The sequence below is a fragment of the Etheostoma cragini genome, chromosome 8 (genome assembly GCF_013103735.1).
Source record: "Etheostoma cragini isolate CJK2018 chromosome 8, CSU_Ecrag_1.0, whole genome shotgun sequence".
NCBI lineage: Eukaryota > Metazoa > Chordata > Actinopteri > Perciformes > Percidae > Etheostoma > Etheostoma cragini.
Window position 1 is genome coordinate 8,378,304 of NC_048414.1, and position 17,777 is coordinate 8,396,080.

Consider the following 17,777-nt stretch of genomic DNA (forward strand, 5'->3'; position numbering starts at 1 on the left):
CACACACACACACACACACACACACACACACACACACACACACACACACACACACACACACACACACACACAGAAGAGAGGAGCACAGTAACCCACTTCTGGCAGAGCGGCGAGTAAGAAGCTAACATAATAATGCAGTCTAAATTTAGCTCTTGATAGCATGCAGAGCCAGAGGGAAGCTATGATGGTACACTAAAACTACACACTGTTAGCTTATCTCTGGTTGAAGTATAACATTTTAAACACTTTCCAGTATATGAATTGATGTATCCCTAATTCCCTATAAGTGTGTGTAATGTGACCTTAAGAACACGTGTGAATGAATGTGTCGATGTGTGTCTGTATGAGTGTATAGGTATATTGAGTGAGAGTGATTGTAGGAGGATCAATATTTGAGGGCTTAAATCACGTTACCTATTGAGCTGCAAGAGAGAATGAGAGGAGCCCTGTCAATATTCAGTGTGAACATTTAATTAAAGCCCCAGTGTTGATGAGACATACACACACTGCCAGCACAGCAGCAAGCATGCAAACCACTGAACCAGCAGGAGGAGGGCATCTGCCCTACCGAGCATCACACATCATACAAATACCACATAAGCATGCAAATACATGACGGACATGCACCTGTGCAGACACACACACACACACACACACACACACACACACACACACACACACACACACACACACACACACACTGCTAATGAAAACAATTCGTTCAAGTTGATAATGGATTCAGGCCTGACATTTGGGATGAATGTAGTATAGTCCTGAATCTGCGTATGTGTGTGTACTTGTGACAAAGAAATATGGCGGGATGTGCGTGTGCACGTAAGAGAGGGGTGTGTAGTTAGTGTGACATTTGGAGAGATTGAGGTTAGAGATTGGACTGAACTGTGAGACAAGAAGGGGGATGAGGCATCAAAATGGTGTCAAAGTTCCCAATGTCACAGCAGCACGACCATATCCTCAAACACCTATTAGTCTATGTAAATACACACAGTGACCCCACCCTGACCATCAAGGACACACATTTTAAATCCCAACAACATACACAATTGTTTTATATGGTTCTATGGCTGACCTAAGAGAGAAGATAAAGAGAGATAGTAACCTAACTTAACAGAAATAGCGACGATGGATAAAACACCAGTAATAGCAACCAAATATATTTATCTGCATATCTTTTGATTATATCACTGTCACATTGCACAATGACTAAATTGTTTGCTAAATATGGTCCACAATGAGATGAGCTAAAAATAAGATTTTCCTATTTCCACTCCTCTTATTGTGTCAAGACCGACGGGCGGTTGCAAATGTCTACCTGGAAATGACTTCTCTATGACATTGTTTAGCAGAATCAGCAATGTATGTCACGTGATTATTTACATTGTTAAAGGGTAACTACCGTTTTTTTCAACCTGAACTGGACCTGTTTTCCTACGTTTTTGTGTCAAAGTGACTAATGGGAACAACAATTTTTGAAATTGGTCTAGTATTAAGCAAGTCTACTACAATGAACGTTATGGGCAATCCAGCTTGTATTTACCTTTACAAAAGTGCTTGTTTTGCTGCTGACAGGATCAGATTTATATTTAAAGTGTCTGACAACATTATGGAAAGTCTTCTGAGGTCAACCTTTCTGTTAAAGAGTAAGTTCCTTTTTTTTTTTAAACCTCCGTGAAATTGCATTCGCTAAACCCACCAGACTCCATGTAAATAAACAGTAATTTTAGCATTGTAAAATACACTTCGTTCAAAGGCGACAGTAACAAACTATGAAAGCCGTTTTGGGTCATCTGTCCAATTTTTTCAACCATCACAACTCTTTTGGTTGAAATAAACACAGAGTTTACCAATTTACATATGAAAATATGTTGGCTCTATACACACTAAAAGTATTGCTTTGCCAGGTGGGTTTAGCGCTAGCGACTTTAGAACATTTTCTGGTCAAGCATATTTGTCTCATATGACTTTGAGTATTAATCTGAGCCTGTCAGTGACAACACAAGCACATTTGTGAAGGTAAATACTGGATATAGCTGGAAATTTGCCCTATTACTGTAACTTAAATTAGTAGCTTGTTTTGCCATTTCCAAATGCAGCAATCTCGCTTAATAAAGAACCAAGTACAAAGATTGTTGTTCTTGGGTGTATATGACGTCAAAGAGATATGTTTGGGAAAGAGCACACCACTGGACCCAAAAGAAAGCCAGGTGCCCTTTTCTTGTTTATTGAATAGCTTCTGGAAGATAACACACCCACATTCACACAAACAAAGAAACACACACACAAATGTGCACCTTTTGTATTTCTGTCACAGGTTATATACACACACATGATCCAGTGTCAGTGTGTGAGTCAGGAGTGTTTCATATACTGAGAGATAGAGAGGGGCCATTGTAAGGGCTAAGAAAGGAGTGTGGGATTGTAGGGTTATTTCATAATGCTTCATAATAGGTCAGAAGAGTTGGCTTCAACTGATGGAATGACTATAAAATACAGCAATAGCAAGAACACAATGTAAGAACACATGCCTCCTCATAGGTTGAATCAAGTACCAGAATATTTTATAGCATTACATTGAAAAGTGAACATTTTACATGTGTTTCCAACAGTTGTTGAAGTGCTTCTGATACATAAAAATGTATAGCACTACTAACGTCAAGATAAAAATGACATGACCTTACTTGGAGTATGTCAGTCTCAATCACTGCAAAGCTATTTGAAGAGATTTACATGCAGCACATACTGATGAGGTCTGAGAGGCTCATGATTGGTGGAGAGGCCCGGTGGCCAGGGTCAAACACCAGGGTCAAAGCAATTTCATAGGGCCCTGTCATAACTAACCTTGTTATTCTGTTCCTATTACCACATTTAGGCATGTGCATGCACTGACACATATACAGTACATACACTCGCTCCATCTTTCTTTTTCTCTTCCACAGAAGTTTAAACACCGTCTGCAGTCAGAGAACATGGAATGCCTAAGTTAGGTGATTAATTTAATAAATAAAGACTTACCTGACACAGAAGTAGAGGACAATAGGACCAGACTTCTTGGGGAACTCATGTTCTAATACCCTGCGGTCCAACTGCAGCCAACTAAAATGGCCCCTGAGAAAAAATAACAAAACAATCAATGCTATTATTATTCAGGGCTGTCTAAATATACAACAATGATAGACAACTTAATCTAATCACACTGGCTTAAGCCTCCACTTTTTTCTTTTTTTCATCCCCCCCCCGCTCTCAATCCCCCTCCAACCAACAGAGGGAAAAACTGCAGAGACAGCTTGTCACCCTGGTAACCCTGCATGGTCTCCTGAGCAACATCTCCTTCAAACTATCCCTCCTTCTGTCTCTGTTTCTCAGTCTCTCTCGCTCTTTCCCCCACAAACGGCCTCTTTGACAACTGACCGCTCAAAGCTGACCTCAGGCACACACAACAAATCTCCACATCATAGAATTAGCCCTGGGGGACTGCTTTACTGGACTGACATTGGCTACAGTATGTGTCACAGCCATGTAAATGCCACGGAGCAGAGGCCAGTCTTGCTTGGCATGAGTGGGTGCATGAGATAAACAAAAAAGAAAGAAAATAAAAGGCCATGGCAATGCCTGTCTGTAAATGTTTGTATGTTTGCATGGCAGTGATGGTACTGCACTATTCTGTGGTGCTTCGTTCTTTCTGGGTCACCAAACACAATACATATAATTTGAATGTAATTTTTGCATTTCAGGCACAGTTCTCGTAGCAAGCCTTCTGGCCGACATAGACCTGTGATCCTTTGCTATTCCAGAGCAAGATAATCATAACCTCATCATAACATTAAAACCCTTTCCAACTAGGGATCATATGTTAGTTTTTGGTTCAGCGTGATGTTCATGATCACAATTATGTTATTTTAACTTGAATGAAGGTAGCCATCCCCTTTTACTTGGAAGTGAAAGATGAAAACCATAAACTGGATATCAAGGTTTTTTTTAAATGAAAAGTGAAAAAGATAAAAGATAAATATAATAATAAATACAATAATATATAAAGGCACATCGGTAATATTTAGGAGAACAGGCCAAAACCAACAGCCACATTTTACCGTAAGATTTCTTATAGTTTTCGTTGCGGTGCTTCTGTTCATGGTGCAGCATCTTGCGAATGTTAACTCTATGTATTTGACAATAGCGTTTGTCTTTTCAAAATAAGTGGGTACAATTCAAGAATTATTTCTTTGCATAATGTTGGAACTAAAGTAATATTGTTTCGTGTGACAAACAGGTCTTGGACAAGACTTGGAAAAGTGGAAACATGTTGCAACTGCAGCCTTTCCACCTCTGTCATCTATGACTGTGCTGACCATGTCATAAACATTAGTTACAAGCCACCAAGAAGTTCCCAGGTAATCGAAGACTAAAGAAACAGACAATACTGTACACTCCATTCTAGGGGCCTTGGTTTGTTTACCAGCACAACTGGTTGCACCTAAACTGTGATGTTGATTTTGCCGAATGTCTGCTTCTAGTCTAATATGTCCCACATGTTGCTTTAACAATTCTGTTGTTAGAAACTGAGTATCCAGACCGTGTAAACTGTTGATAGTCTGAGTGTAGTTACAGTGTTGTGGCGAAGCATTGACGAATCCAATACACCACGTTCAGTAGTACAGTTCAGTGGCATTAGTATATGAATGTGACTTACGTTTCGTCTGTGTATGCAATTCCAAAGTATTCCTTCTCCTTGAGGTTGAAGTGAGAGGCCACAAGGTCCAGCAAGTCCTTAGCCATCAGCTTGGGCTGCAGGGGGACAGAAATATTAGTATTGCTCTTTTAGGATTTTATATACCAGTTCAAACTTTCCCATTGTGTGAGTGTGGTTTATTTCACTGTAGTTTAACTGGAACACATACATGTGTAGAGCTTTATGTTAATGTATTCTATCAGCTATTGATTTACTGCAATGACTAAGCATTCTGACAAACACTGGGGAAAAGAGCAAGAGAGGAGGAGATAAATAAGAGAGAGAGTGCGAGAAAGATGGATGGAGTGTGTGGAAGTTGCTGACAGTGCAGGTACTCTGCCCTTCCCCTCCCTCCCTCCCTCCCAAACATCTGACCCGAACATCTACTGCAGAGTCATGGCTCTGGGCTCAACCACTGTATTGTAGGGAGAGGGCTGCAGCTAGCATTAGAGCTTTCTAACTAGTTAATAGTGTGGAATACGGTCCAAGCTATACCATGTGATGACCACCTCCATTTATCACGACATTCAGAGCATGGAGAGAGCATCTTAAAGCCAAGCAGAGGCCGGGGACTGCTGCCATATGCTGCTGGTTTGTGACATCCTGAGTAACAGCCTGCCCCACCCTGAGGTCAACCATGGGTGTGCCTACATTTTCATTACACACACCACACAGACACACACACACACACACACCCACACGCACACACACTTACACACAGACAGGCAGACAAATCTGCATGAACATATTGTGCACACAAGAGCCCATACACAACATGCATGCAGCCTGCTCACAACACACAGGAGGTTGGTGCTGTGCTGTGCATATATAGGATAGAGGAGAAGAAGAAAACATACTGTGTGCATCCATTTGCACATGCACAACTTTACACACACAGCTACTGTACATGTGCCATAGTGTGCATATTCTTAACAATCTCCCCTTACACAACTACAACTTCAGTGACAGGAGCTACTGAAAGCTGTTTAAAGAGGTGACATCACACACACAGCAAGCATACACACACACACGTGCACGCACTCGCACAGACACATAGACAAAAAACTCCAATGACCTAGATCTCATATAAGCACGACGCCTACAGTGATCCTGCAACAGAAAAGGGTCTGGAGTGAATAGATAGAGTGGAGCAAACACAGGCTGATTCTGACTTATAGTTCTGTGTATCAGATTCCTGCATCAGATAGACGTGATACTGTAAATAGAAGAAAAAAAATGGCTACTGTACTTGCTGGTTCTGTCTCAGTGTCCCTTTTATCTAACCTCACTACACCCTACAGCGCTGGTAAATTATCTAGGAGACTCCCACACTGCTGTGTTAAAAATATTGAGGTTATCATTAACAGAAAATCTTTCTAATGCATATTCACAGTAAGAGTGATACACTCACCTCCCTCAGCAAAGAGAAGATCATCAACATTTGTGTTTATACTATAGTTGCGTGTAGATAACGCAAGCAATGATTTAAGTGCTGACCTGACCTGATCTGTGTGTAAGTCCTGATCTGTCAGACTGTTAAAAAAACTGGTTGTTCAGTCCACAAAGGCTCTGATTTGCTCTGTTTTTTCTCCAAATGGGAGAGCAGCGATTCACAAGAGCAACACTAGATCTCTTTGAAGTACTTAAAAACGTTTGAGATATGGAAATTTAAGGTCTGGAACAGGCTATGTTTACATTATTAGCAGTAATACATGTTTTGGTTAAGTCTGAGACACATGCAGCCGTGGTCTCTCATTACCACACAGCAGTCAACTGCCTTAGCAACAATATCAAATCACCATCACCCATGCCACTATAGCATGACAAACAACGAGTGTGGGACAGGGACACATGGACACATGCACTAAACTGTATATGGAGAGAAAATGAGCCCCAGATACACTGATGAACATCAGAAATGCATGACTAAAGTTGAAAGGGATAGAAGGACTCCTGTAAGGTTAAGCTGAGCTTCTTGCCTCAATGTTGTTATGAATACCAAGCAGACTGTTAAATTCAAATGGGCTACACTGGATAGTATAATTGAGTTTGGTTCCCACTTCAAGTGACGATTTGCTTCCGCATAACGCATACCCACATCCAGACGCTACAGCTTATCTGTGAGATGGGAGATACCAAACGGATGTGTAATAATGTTGTGGAAGATACCAGGGAACAGGGATGCAGACAATGAATGACAGGTAATATAGTAAGTGATATGGGACACTAAACACACAAAATTTAGACACACCCCTAATATATACGGACACATATACACACACACACACACACACACACACACACACACACACACACACACTATAAAACCATCTATCAGACTGTAAAGCTCTCTGCTAGCTTAGACAGCATTACTGCTAATAGACATTTAGCCTGTGCCGCCTCAGCAGCACAGGTAATTAACAGCGTAGCAATTACAGGGATGTGCAAGTGAGGAGGAGACTCCCAGACAGGTGACAAACACACAACAGTAGCTCACTTGCCTGGCTGGCAGCAAGTCACGGCCCAATCTCTGCAAACAGCTAGCCAGGCACTTGGCACCTTCAGGACTGCTCAGATTTATGGCACGCTAACTGATTTATCAGTGCCAGTCCTTAGGATTCCAAGGGTGGGTAAGGAAAAGGTTTTTAGCCACATGCCCTACATGTTTTAATAAATAGTACTTTGTATACAGACTTATGCTGTAGCTCCGTACCATGTCACAGTGAAACCCTGAAGTGTCTCTTTATGACATGAATGTAGAGTTCTTAATATGAACATTGGCATGGAAGAGCAACACTGTTACACAGCTTAATACTCCATTCACCCTTCAACCTACACCGCTCTAGCCTTAGGGAGTGATAGCCATATGACATATATTTTCACCCGGTGGTGTATTTGGTGGTTAGCTCACTTTAATCTTTACGACCTGGTCAATCGGTGTGTTGGCCTTATGGCACATAGTTCCCTGCCAATGAGGCGTTGCTCCATTAAAAAAAACACAGAGGACACACTATCAAAGGTAGGAGGAAGGGGATGAGGAAGAGGAAAAAGGTGAACGACACTTCTGGGATTGAACAGCTAGTCAACGTTACAAGTCAGTGACATAAATGAGACCCAGCCTTTCAGAAGCTAGCTGGCTGGTGCCCATGGCGTGCTACAGGAACTTCAATGAAAACCGCAAAAGGACTGACTTAGCCACACTGCTGTTAAATGATCAGTGAAGACATGAAATAGCCCAACGGAGTGTGTAATACTGGAGTACTGCCTTAATATTTGAAACACAACTGTGTGCACTGCTTATGAATTATGAGCATCACTCTGAGAAATCCTTCTTAGTTCACAGGAACACTGAGAATAACATCCTAATTCTCGGTGGCCCTACTAGCAACATACTGGCCAGCTGTGAGATGAAGAGAAAAAAAGAGAGCAGTATCCTGATTTATATGACAATGGTTTGTTAATAACATCCCATCTTCCAGACGTCTCTCTTGCTAATACCATTGCCAAACTGTAAAAAAACAAACCATTCAGTTACCATGTGTATAGTATGTGGTAAACAGAACTGATTTTCTCATTCACAAGATATTCAAGTATCTGGTAAACTCTTTACATAAACAGATTACTTTAAACTTTTTAACTCTCTTTTTTGTTTATTTCCTTGTTATTTCCTTTCTTGAGAGCCAAGGGGATGAGCGGAAAAGAATGACAATGAATGGATGAGATATAGAGCTGCTGTAGCTGTATTTGGGGATATAGAAGGAGACAGAACCAGTCCAGGTAAAGGCGAGCAAGGAGCTGAGAAAGGAAGACTTAGAAAGTGAAGAGTAGGGAGGCAAGAGAAATGGATAGCAAGAGTGGAAGAGGAACAGAAAGAAGTACCGATTTGAAAGAGAGGATCAGCTCTGGCAGAATAATCGAATCAGAAAGTCAGCAGACCTATCCTCTGCTCTCCCCTCCATTCCCATCCCTTTAGTGTCATCTCCCCTCTCTCTATTCCTGAGCTCCCATCTCACTTTTCTCTCTCTCTCTAAACCTCCTGAGTTTCTGTGTCAATTTTTCTATTCTCCGCTTGGTCTGCTTCTTCTGTTCCTTCTTTTGTCTTTCTCTCTTTTTCCAGTGAAATTAGGTAATGGTCAGACCCACAAGGGACTAAGGGCGGTTATGAAGAAGGACGGAGCCTCTAATAAAATTGCTTCAGACTTTAAAGCCAAACCATGAGAGGGCTCTTATAGATGATGAAAGTGAATGTCATCAACAATCAATGAAGAAAAAGCTTCAACAACCGTCTTTAACCTGAACAGCTGTAGAGCAGAAAGCAGACCCGATCAGATCTACAGTCGTAAACAGCTATCTAAAAAGGGACAGACAAGGGGAAAACAGGTGTGTGGTGGCTGCTGCTGCCTTCGGCCATTACTGCAGAAAGCCTTGCTGTGAGGATTGTATGATGAAAGTGGGGGGAGGGGGGCAGCATTATGTTTTGTTTTTCTTAGACATTTAGAGGATAGGATGGAGCATTGTCAATTACACAAAGTACACACAGTTGATATTTTTTGTTAGATGATTCAGGCATTTCTAAGGCATTCTGGGTAGGCAGTAGGGATGGATGATGAAGAATGATCAGCGAAGCATGAGTTTAGGGGAAGGAAGAGTTTGTGATGATTAGGACTAAACTCTGTATTGGGTTGCAAAGGGAGAGTAATTCAGGACAGAGTCTATTGCATGAAGCCTTTTGTGTGTGTGTGTGTGTGTGTGTGTGTGTGTGTGTGTGTGCGTGCGTGTACGTGTGTGGATAGATCAGGTGAGCATCAAGAAAGCGCAACGTCACCTACTGCTGACCAAATTTCCCTTGGTCAGTAGTAACTGAGTCTCTTAGGACACCACATATCACTTCTCCCTCGCTCAGAGGAAATGGAAGTCCACAGAGACAAAGGGAAGAAAGAGAAGGAAGAGTGAAAGGGTGGGAGGAAGAGAGACTCACCTGTACAAGGAGCTCCAGCTTCCTGTCGTCCAGGAGATGGACCTGACATCGCCTCCCCTCTGTCATCTGAGAAAAGGAGACAAAAAGACAAGGGATGCTTGTTAATAAATTGATTACAGGTACCGATACAGATCAAAAGCACGGATCCAATGATGCCCCAAACATTATACAAAGAAATGTACTTATAGTTCCACATAACAAACAAGAATCAATTAGTATGGGAAATGTGCTGTACGCCAAGCTTGGTGTGTGCATATATGTGTGTGTGTGTTATCTCAGCGAAGTCTTATTAAAAACATGTAGGGCATCTGGCTAAAAACCTTTCCCTTGTCCACCCTTGGACTCTCAAGGACTAGCACTTATAGATCAGTTAACGTTTCATAAATCTGAGCTATGAAGTCCTAACAAGGTTAGGTGACCTAGCTAGACAATGGGCCAATAGAGACGACGACTGCGCTGCTCTCTTCCTCACTGACATTTCTAGCATTCCTCCTTAAGCAGGAAATCTATTATCCATCAGTGGACTACAGTGACCACAATGAGTAAAGCTGCCTGCTGATGTTCACTCGAGTGTTAGTTTGCGTTGTTGTTGCAAAGTTTGCTGAATAGAGCTGCAAAAAACTATATTCGATAATATACGTCAGTCTGCCAAGTTCAGGCGTATTCACTAAAGCAGGTGCAATGATGAAACAGTCAACTGTGAGAAATTTGTGCCTCATTCACACGTTAGACCAAATGTTTTACATGACTGACACACCAAGGTACTTCTCCAAACCAAAAAAGTTTGCTAGCGTGATGAAATTCTATTCTGTATTAACAAATACAGGACTAAAGTTTTAAATTCACAGGAGCAATAAAGTCAAGAAAAGATATAGAAACTGTGCCAGAGTATTCCGCATGTTAGTGTCTGTTGTGTGCGCTGGTGTTTTCAGCACATGTGGAGTTTCTCAACAATTTAGTAGGAAGCTGGGACTCTGAGGAACACATCCACCCTTTGGCTCCTCCCACACTTCCCTTACATCTGGGAGATGGGGAGGGACACCAGAAGGAGTGTGAGTGTGTGTGTGTGTGGAGGGGTAAGAAAATGTTGGAGAAGAAGGTGTAGAAAGAAAGAGGGAGAGACATCGTTATAGATGCCACCATAGATATTGTTTTATATGTTTGGATACCATAAACACAAGCACAAGCATAACCAGTTTGTGACTCTTCACCACAAGGATCATAATGGCCCCCTGAGGCCATTGCAATTTGGTAAGGGTGTGTGTGTACAGCATGAGTATTACAGAGCTCCTACTTTCTCACCACTCGTGCCAGCTTGCATCCAGGTGGCAGGTTGGAGGTGAGAGTTTAGCAGAGAGCTGATGATAGAAAGGCAGAGAAAGAGAGGAAGAGGAGTTACAGAATTGGGTCTCACCTCTCATCACTTTGTGAACCCTGCTAAATGGCTGTGTGTAAGTGTGTGTGTGTGTGTGTATGTGTGTGTCTTCTAGCTACTCTGAAGGGTTTGGTTTACCCTCCCACTCACCATTGATCTCCTGTGGTTTGAGGGTTTAGATTTGGGTGCACCTGTGCATACAGTGACATACACAAACCCACACCCACACCCACATACACACCCACGCACACGCACCCACACCCACACACACACACTTTCCAATATTGTCTTTTGTTTTCATCTCCCACCCTCCTGTCTTGGAGTTACATTTCCTTTCCAAAACGGTTAATGTTTGCACTGTATACAGTGGTTTTAATTGCTGCCATGATAGCGTAGAGTAGAAGGTCAGTGGTGCAAACATGATTCCATAGATTTATTCCTGCCAAAAATAGTTAATATGACAGCCCTGAGTCGGTACATCTTACATTTCTTGTCCGCATACTACTTTAAACTGCAATGCAGACAGTGTACACACACTCTCACTGGCACTCTGCTTGAGGCACCTGGGAATAGTTTAAATCTTAACGTCAAGGTAACAAATCACTGCCTTTAGGCTAAAATTAGGCAGCCCAATCTGGCAGAGACAGACGCTTATTGGTTTTAGTCATACAATTCACTTTGTGGTATTGGACACATGCTACTGAGTTCCTATCCACCGTGAAACCAAATGTAATATAGTTTCTATGAATAGCTTCTCGTCATAAGTTGAAAAATAGAAAATGTGGTTAGTGCAGCACCATGAGATAGTTTAGACAGACACTTCATTTTATTTCCCTTTTCACATGACAAAATCACTGAATATATGTAGGCTACAGCATCTTGACACTGACTTCTAATATATGTTGTTATCATTATATTACCATGTAGTAGTACAATCTAGTAGGTTAGACTACTGGCAACATCACTTTGCCCAGGTGTGTGTGATTTATGCCAATCCACCAACATTTCTGAACCATTACTAGGCAGGTTTGAATTAGCTAACTTAGCTATATCCCCACTGGCAAAACAAACAGTGAACATTAAAAGACAAGACATGAAAATAAACAACGTATAAAGCAGCCATGTCCACAACGTTTCATTATTTAGCTGGAGCTGACACAAAATACAGAGGCACACACAAACATACAGCTAACAGTGATGCTTTTGGTCAGTGCTGGCGACGGCACCAACGTGCTCATTAGTTAGTTACCTTGCAAACAAGTGCTCGCTGCGGGGCTCCCACACAAAAATTGACTCCAAGAGGAAGAGAAAATCACAAATTATTAAACCCAAAAAGAAACAAGTCGAGTCACTGCCAGAAAATCGTCAAAAAACACCCCCCCGGTCGGCCTAGGGGAGGAGGCACATCAGCATCCATGTTAGTGACCATTAGTTAACGTCAGTTACGAGCGACGCAGCTCGCTCTGTCTTCCCTGCATTCTCTAGTTAACCGCCAAAGAGACGTTATATCTCATGTCTTCACCATTCAAGCTAGACTCGGCGCTAACTAACAGCGACCGTGTAGCGTTTTCCAAAGGTGGCTTGTCTCCCTCCTTCCGAAAGCAGAGAGCGTCTCAAGGGGCTACTCCTGGTCGACCAACCCCCCCTTTCGCTACCGGTACCGTGCACAAACGGTGTGTGAATGTGCGGATAGCAAGAGACCGTACCAACGGTCAGCAACCGAGGGGGATAACCGGAAGAAATGGCTACGATTTTATCCTGCCTTCACTTGCCAGCTATGTTTCTCGCTGTCAACGGAGTTGCTTCGAAAACACGGGAATAATAGAGGCAAGATGTGGGGGCGGGGATAGGAGGAGATGAGGGGAAATTTTCTGCAGCAGCTCACAGCCATGAGAAACTGCAGACCTCTCTCTCTCTCTCTTCGTGCGTGCATTGCGTGCGTGCGTGCGTGTGTGTGTGCCTACAAGCCCAGACATTGGTGTCAGAAGAGCACACCATAGTCTGCCTTTAAAACAAGTGATGCACTGCTGCTGCATAAGCAGTGATCAAAGTCTACCTACTTAAAAACAGCTGTACTTTTTAGAAATGCAGGTTTTGTGAGTGAGAAAGAGTGCCATTGAAATACACTATCCTCATCTTATTACTTTTGCATTAGCCTACAGTTATGCCATGTGTAGTTCCATGGGCCTGAAATGGTTAAATGATCCTGCTAAAAAGTAGGAGATTCAGTTAGATCTCTACATCCCTGGTTTGGGATGTAGAAATCAGTCTCTCTCTCTCTCTCTCTCTCTCTCTCTCTCTCTCCAGCTGGTCACTTCCTGGCTGGTCTGCACTTTTAAACACAGATCTCCTTGCTCTCAGGTTTGGCTTGCTTGAATGATTTCTGGCCTTCAGTCCACTGCAGCCGTTAGACTGACTTATTTTTTTCTGAATGACCTAAATTGGGCACTTGTGTTCATCTTGCACAGCTGGAGCAGCAGCCGTTGAAACCACCAAGTTGTTAAAATAACAAAATCAGCCCAGTTTTTGGTACCATAAATAGATACTAATGTGGGCTGTGAAGGCAGGGCTGAGCCTATGCCTACTGTCAATAAAGTGTTTGAATGACTCGGCAAGCACAGGCTAGTCTGTTTTCTATTGATGTATTACAACAGGAGTATAATCCCTATGTTATGACAACGGTGATTCCGAATGTACAGTATGCAAACATATGTAGTACACCACTAAGCTGTCAGCATCAGTGATACTTTACCATCATGACTTTTCCAATAGTCAGAAATACAGTTTGTCTGAGCCAAATGCAATTGCACCAAATTTGCCATATGACAGGAAATTCATAACCTTGAATTTGCATGATTCATCAGAAATACTCTCTTCACAGACATTAGGCAATGCAATTAAATTGAATGTGTTTGGCTTGAACAGTTGTGTTGCTACCATAGCTTTTGCTGCAGGCTTAAAATTAAGCTTAGTTTACTGAATGTAGAAGGTCACATAAGAAAAAAAGGTGGTGTATCCTTTTCCCTCCTTGCTGGATTTGTCTGTTTCTGGATATTTTTGGCCTGTTCCAGACACCGGAAACTGGCCTGTCTAACTTAAACATCTCCAGATGACTCTTTCTTTGGCTTTAATATATACATCCATCCCTCCCTCCTTCGCTTTCTCCGGTCAAATACATATCTCCCTTTATTGGTAACTTCCCCAGTTTGCTATCACAAGTGCCCTGTTGTTTGACCAATGCAAGGGAAGGAGAGAAGGGGACAATGCAGGTAGCGGGGGAGTTGGGTAAAACTGATAGAAGACAAAAGAGGAGGGCCACAAATATGGCAGAAGGAAGATCCTGAACACTTAAACTAAATGAGTTAATGAATGATTGTTCCTGTTTGGAATGGATGTGAGGAGCTCCAGAGAAGCTGAACGAGAGAGAGACAGTTTCACTGAAAAAGCCAGATTGGAAAAGGAAGGAAGAATGGAAGCCAGGGCAAGAATTAAAAATAACAGCTGGGATGTAGTGAGCCTCTCTGGCTGATGCTCATGTCCCGTAACTTCCCTTTACATGGTCACCTTTCAATGACCTGTAGAGAGTGTTTCCAAAAAGCACAAGGTGGGAAACACTTGCAGGTGTGACATATCTGGGCCCTGACAGAGTCTTGTTATGGAGCCAGTGGGCTTCTATTCTGGGCTGAGGTGTGGTCGCAATGAGGTGCTGATCTGGTGTATTTCTATAGTGCAGGGCTCCAAAGGGGAAAGATCTGGATGGTTGAGGTGGGTTTAACAGGCGGTGGGAATTAGAGTCAGGTTTTAGGGTCGAGAAGGGGAACAGGGTTGATGGTCTATGCTGGAAAAGTTAACCTATATTGGTAGAATGTGATATAAACAGCGCCCAGTGGTTAATTGAAGCAAGCTGGAGAATCTCCTTAACCCTGACTACGGAACGCTGCGGTAGGCATAGGAGACTGACACACACACACACCATGGTCTCGCTCTCTGTTTTGCTCTGTCTGTCTTTGTCTGCATCCCTCCCACATCTACGGAGACTAAACAAACACACACACTTAAACACGTCACTTTGAGAGCAAGCATGGTCTGACACCACTAGTCCTAAGGTGATTTATGACGCTGAGATCATTGTAGCTAAATAGGCTTTATGACTCGCAGTCAGTTGTAATGTAACAGTATCTGCATGTGGTGCAGATTAGATTACAACACAAGATTCAGCAAACACACACTGTGGCTCTAGATACACTACAGCTTCAGTTGAATGGGTTATTGAAAACCTGCTAGAAAAATAATAGCAGGGCCAAATCCATCCTCTCCATCCAGTGCTTCACGAAGAGGCAGAGTGAGACGGAGCAGGGAGGGTCATGGAAAGGCAGCCAGGAATGTGTAGAGAAACGATTGACCGGGAGAGATCTGTTTTGTTTGTTCAAGTGTATACATACGTGTCGTGAGTGTGTGTGTGTGTGTGTGTGTGTGTGTGTGTGTGTGTGTGTGTGTGTGTGTGAGAGAGCTCCACCCTCCCTGCCCGTGAGTGACTTTGGGACTGAAATGTGGTTCCAGTTAGGGCGTTTTTTAAAATCCAAAAACACTGGCACTTCAAACAAACTGGAGATATTTCTCTAGCCAACGCTGCTTTGTTCCCATTTTAACACAGCACAATTGCCAGACATTACAAAAAATCTTTCTCACTGTTTGTCAGGAGATGCTTCCCCACATTTTCACAGCAAAACAGCTTTCTCTAAAACATACAGCTGGAGATGCTTATGGATTTCAAATGCTATATAGGCACTTTTACTGGGAACATTGCTGTGAGGTGTTTCAGTCGACACAATAAAGACATCAGAAATCATGCTTTGTAGAAGATTCTGTGTGATCCAAACTTGAGTTGTGCTGAATCTACAATAATCCATCTCTGCCTCAGTTCAGCTTCACTGTCATTTGCATCTAGAGGAGCCTCAATCCCCAGTGAACTGTAAATAATCTCTCAAGGCATGCCAAAAAGTCACAGAAGATGCACAAAAGTTGATCCTCACAAGTCCGTTACAAATCTATAGTTTGCCAAAGATACAGATAGAATGACACTGCGTGTCAGAGACAGAAAAATAACAGGGGTTCGAGACAACACAGGAAGACATAAAGTTACTTTTTTGTATTGGTACAGTCAATTTGTAATATGTATGTAATATGTCTTCTAGTTATAACACTAACAACTTCACCTTGTTCTTGATAAATTCATAATGGTCTAACATTCTGTTTTTCCTCCTTTTCATTGTGTGATCCTTAATAAATCACGATTTTTATATCCAGCAGCATACCGGAACAGTGAGTAATGGAGTATTATCTTGTGCTGTGAATTTACTCTATTTCCTAGCTGCCAACTAGTAACCTATCCACGGAAAAGACGGCTTATGGACCCTCCCACTCTGCTCAGCCACTTGTTTCATGTTCACATCCTTCTTCTTCCCTCATTTGTTTCCTTTCCTTTCCAAATCCATAGTGTGGTTTGTTTCTGTTTCACAGAGGCGGCTGGAAAAAAAACTTGTGTGCACAGGCAGTCAAATATAGCCAGAAGTCATACAGCATTTAATACAGAAAGCTCTTAAACAAAACCACAGCAAAATGTCTCCTTTGATGACATCCAAGCAAAAAAAAAGCCTTTCATGGACACAGTGTGATGATGCTGCGCCACAGTGTGTTGTTTGAGAGCAAGTGACCACCGGCCGATTTTTACATGCTCCCAACTATTTGAATGCTCATGTCTGCTTTACATGTTTGCCTTTTTATGGGGATGAACCGTATTCAAAATAGTCAAAAGGGATTATTCCACTTTGGTTATTTTCCAAAAGAAGACATAAGCTTATGATTCCCTCTGTTTCAGGCGTTGCTTTTTCTGGTCAGCTCTGCCCTTTGCTGACATGGGTTGGACATTCCTATAATTCCAGTCCAGAGAGAGTCCTGTGTTATGGATGAAATAGGTTTAAGGTGACTCAATAACTTCAGTAGCTAACTTCTGAGTATAGACTTATCTGAGAATAACTTCTGAGGTAGGACAGAAGACAAAGCAGAAAAAACGAGAGGGGGAGCCAGAGCGCCGACGGCCTAACAAGAAGCAGAGGGGTTCAGGACAAATAGGTACGAGTGATGTCATGTCTTAGAGACTTGTATCTCAATGAAACACAGTCTTAGTGATAATGGGGGTTGATCTGCAAGGATCAGAGTCGTCAGTGTGTTCGTATGTGTGTGTGTGCGTTTTCACAGGGGAAGGATCTTTTACCCCTGCACCTCCTCTATTCATCTATAACTTACACAGTGAGAAATCAACGGAGACTTGAGTGACCCTGTGTTTACTGATACTGCTGGTAATGCATGCAGTGCAAAGTGACATAGACCAGTCTGCACTGCTAATTGAATCCTATATATAAATGTACACAGTGTGTGTGTGTTTGTGTTTGTGTGTGTGTGTGTGTGTGTGTGTGTGTGTGTGTGCCAGTTCACACGTGTGTGCTCTCTTTAAGTGCCTAAACCAATTGTTGATTGATTAATCTTTATCCTTGACCCTTCTTTATCTCTCTGCTGCTTTTTCTGTCTCTCTTTCTGTTTCTCTTAAACAAATAAACACGCATGCAAACACACACACACACACACACACACACACACACACACACACACACACACACAGA

The 17,777-nt window shown here is 42.3% G+C and overlaps 1 protein-coding gene across 11 annotated transcripts in view; it reads right to left on the reverse strand.

Annotated features, from left to right (window-relative positions):
- Positions 1–17,777, reverse strand: part of frmd4a (FERM domain containing 4A) — a 99,701-nt gene that overhangs the window by 24,904 nt on the left and 57,020 nt on the right. For 10 of the 11 annotated variants that reach the window (XM_034879842.1, XM_034879849.1, XM_034879850.1 and 7 more), the window contains exons 2-4: positions 9,723–9,788; positions 4,706–4,800; positions 3,031–3,123 (exon numbers count right to left, since the gene is read on the reverse strand). In XM_034879842.1, coding sequence (XP_034735733.1) covers positions 3,031–3,123; positions 4,706–4,800; positions 9,723–9,788 — 254 coding nt within the window. Of the gene's footprint in view, positions 1–3,030; positions 3,124–4,705; positions 4,801–9,722; positions 9,789–12,346; positions 12,770–17,777 lie in introns of those variants that run through there. The other variant, XM_034879851.1, reaches the window with a different exon arrangement.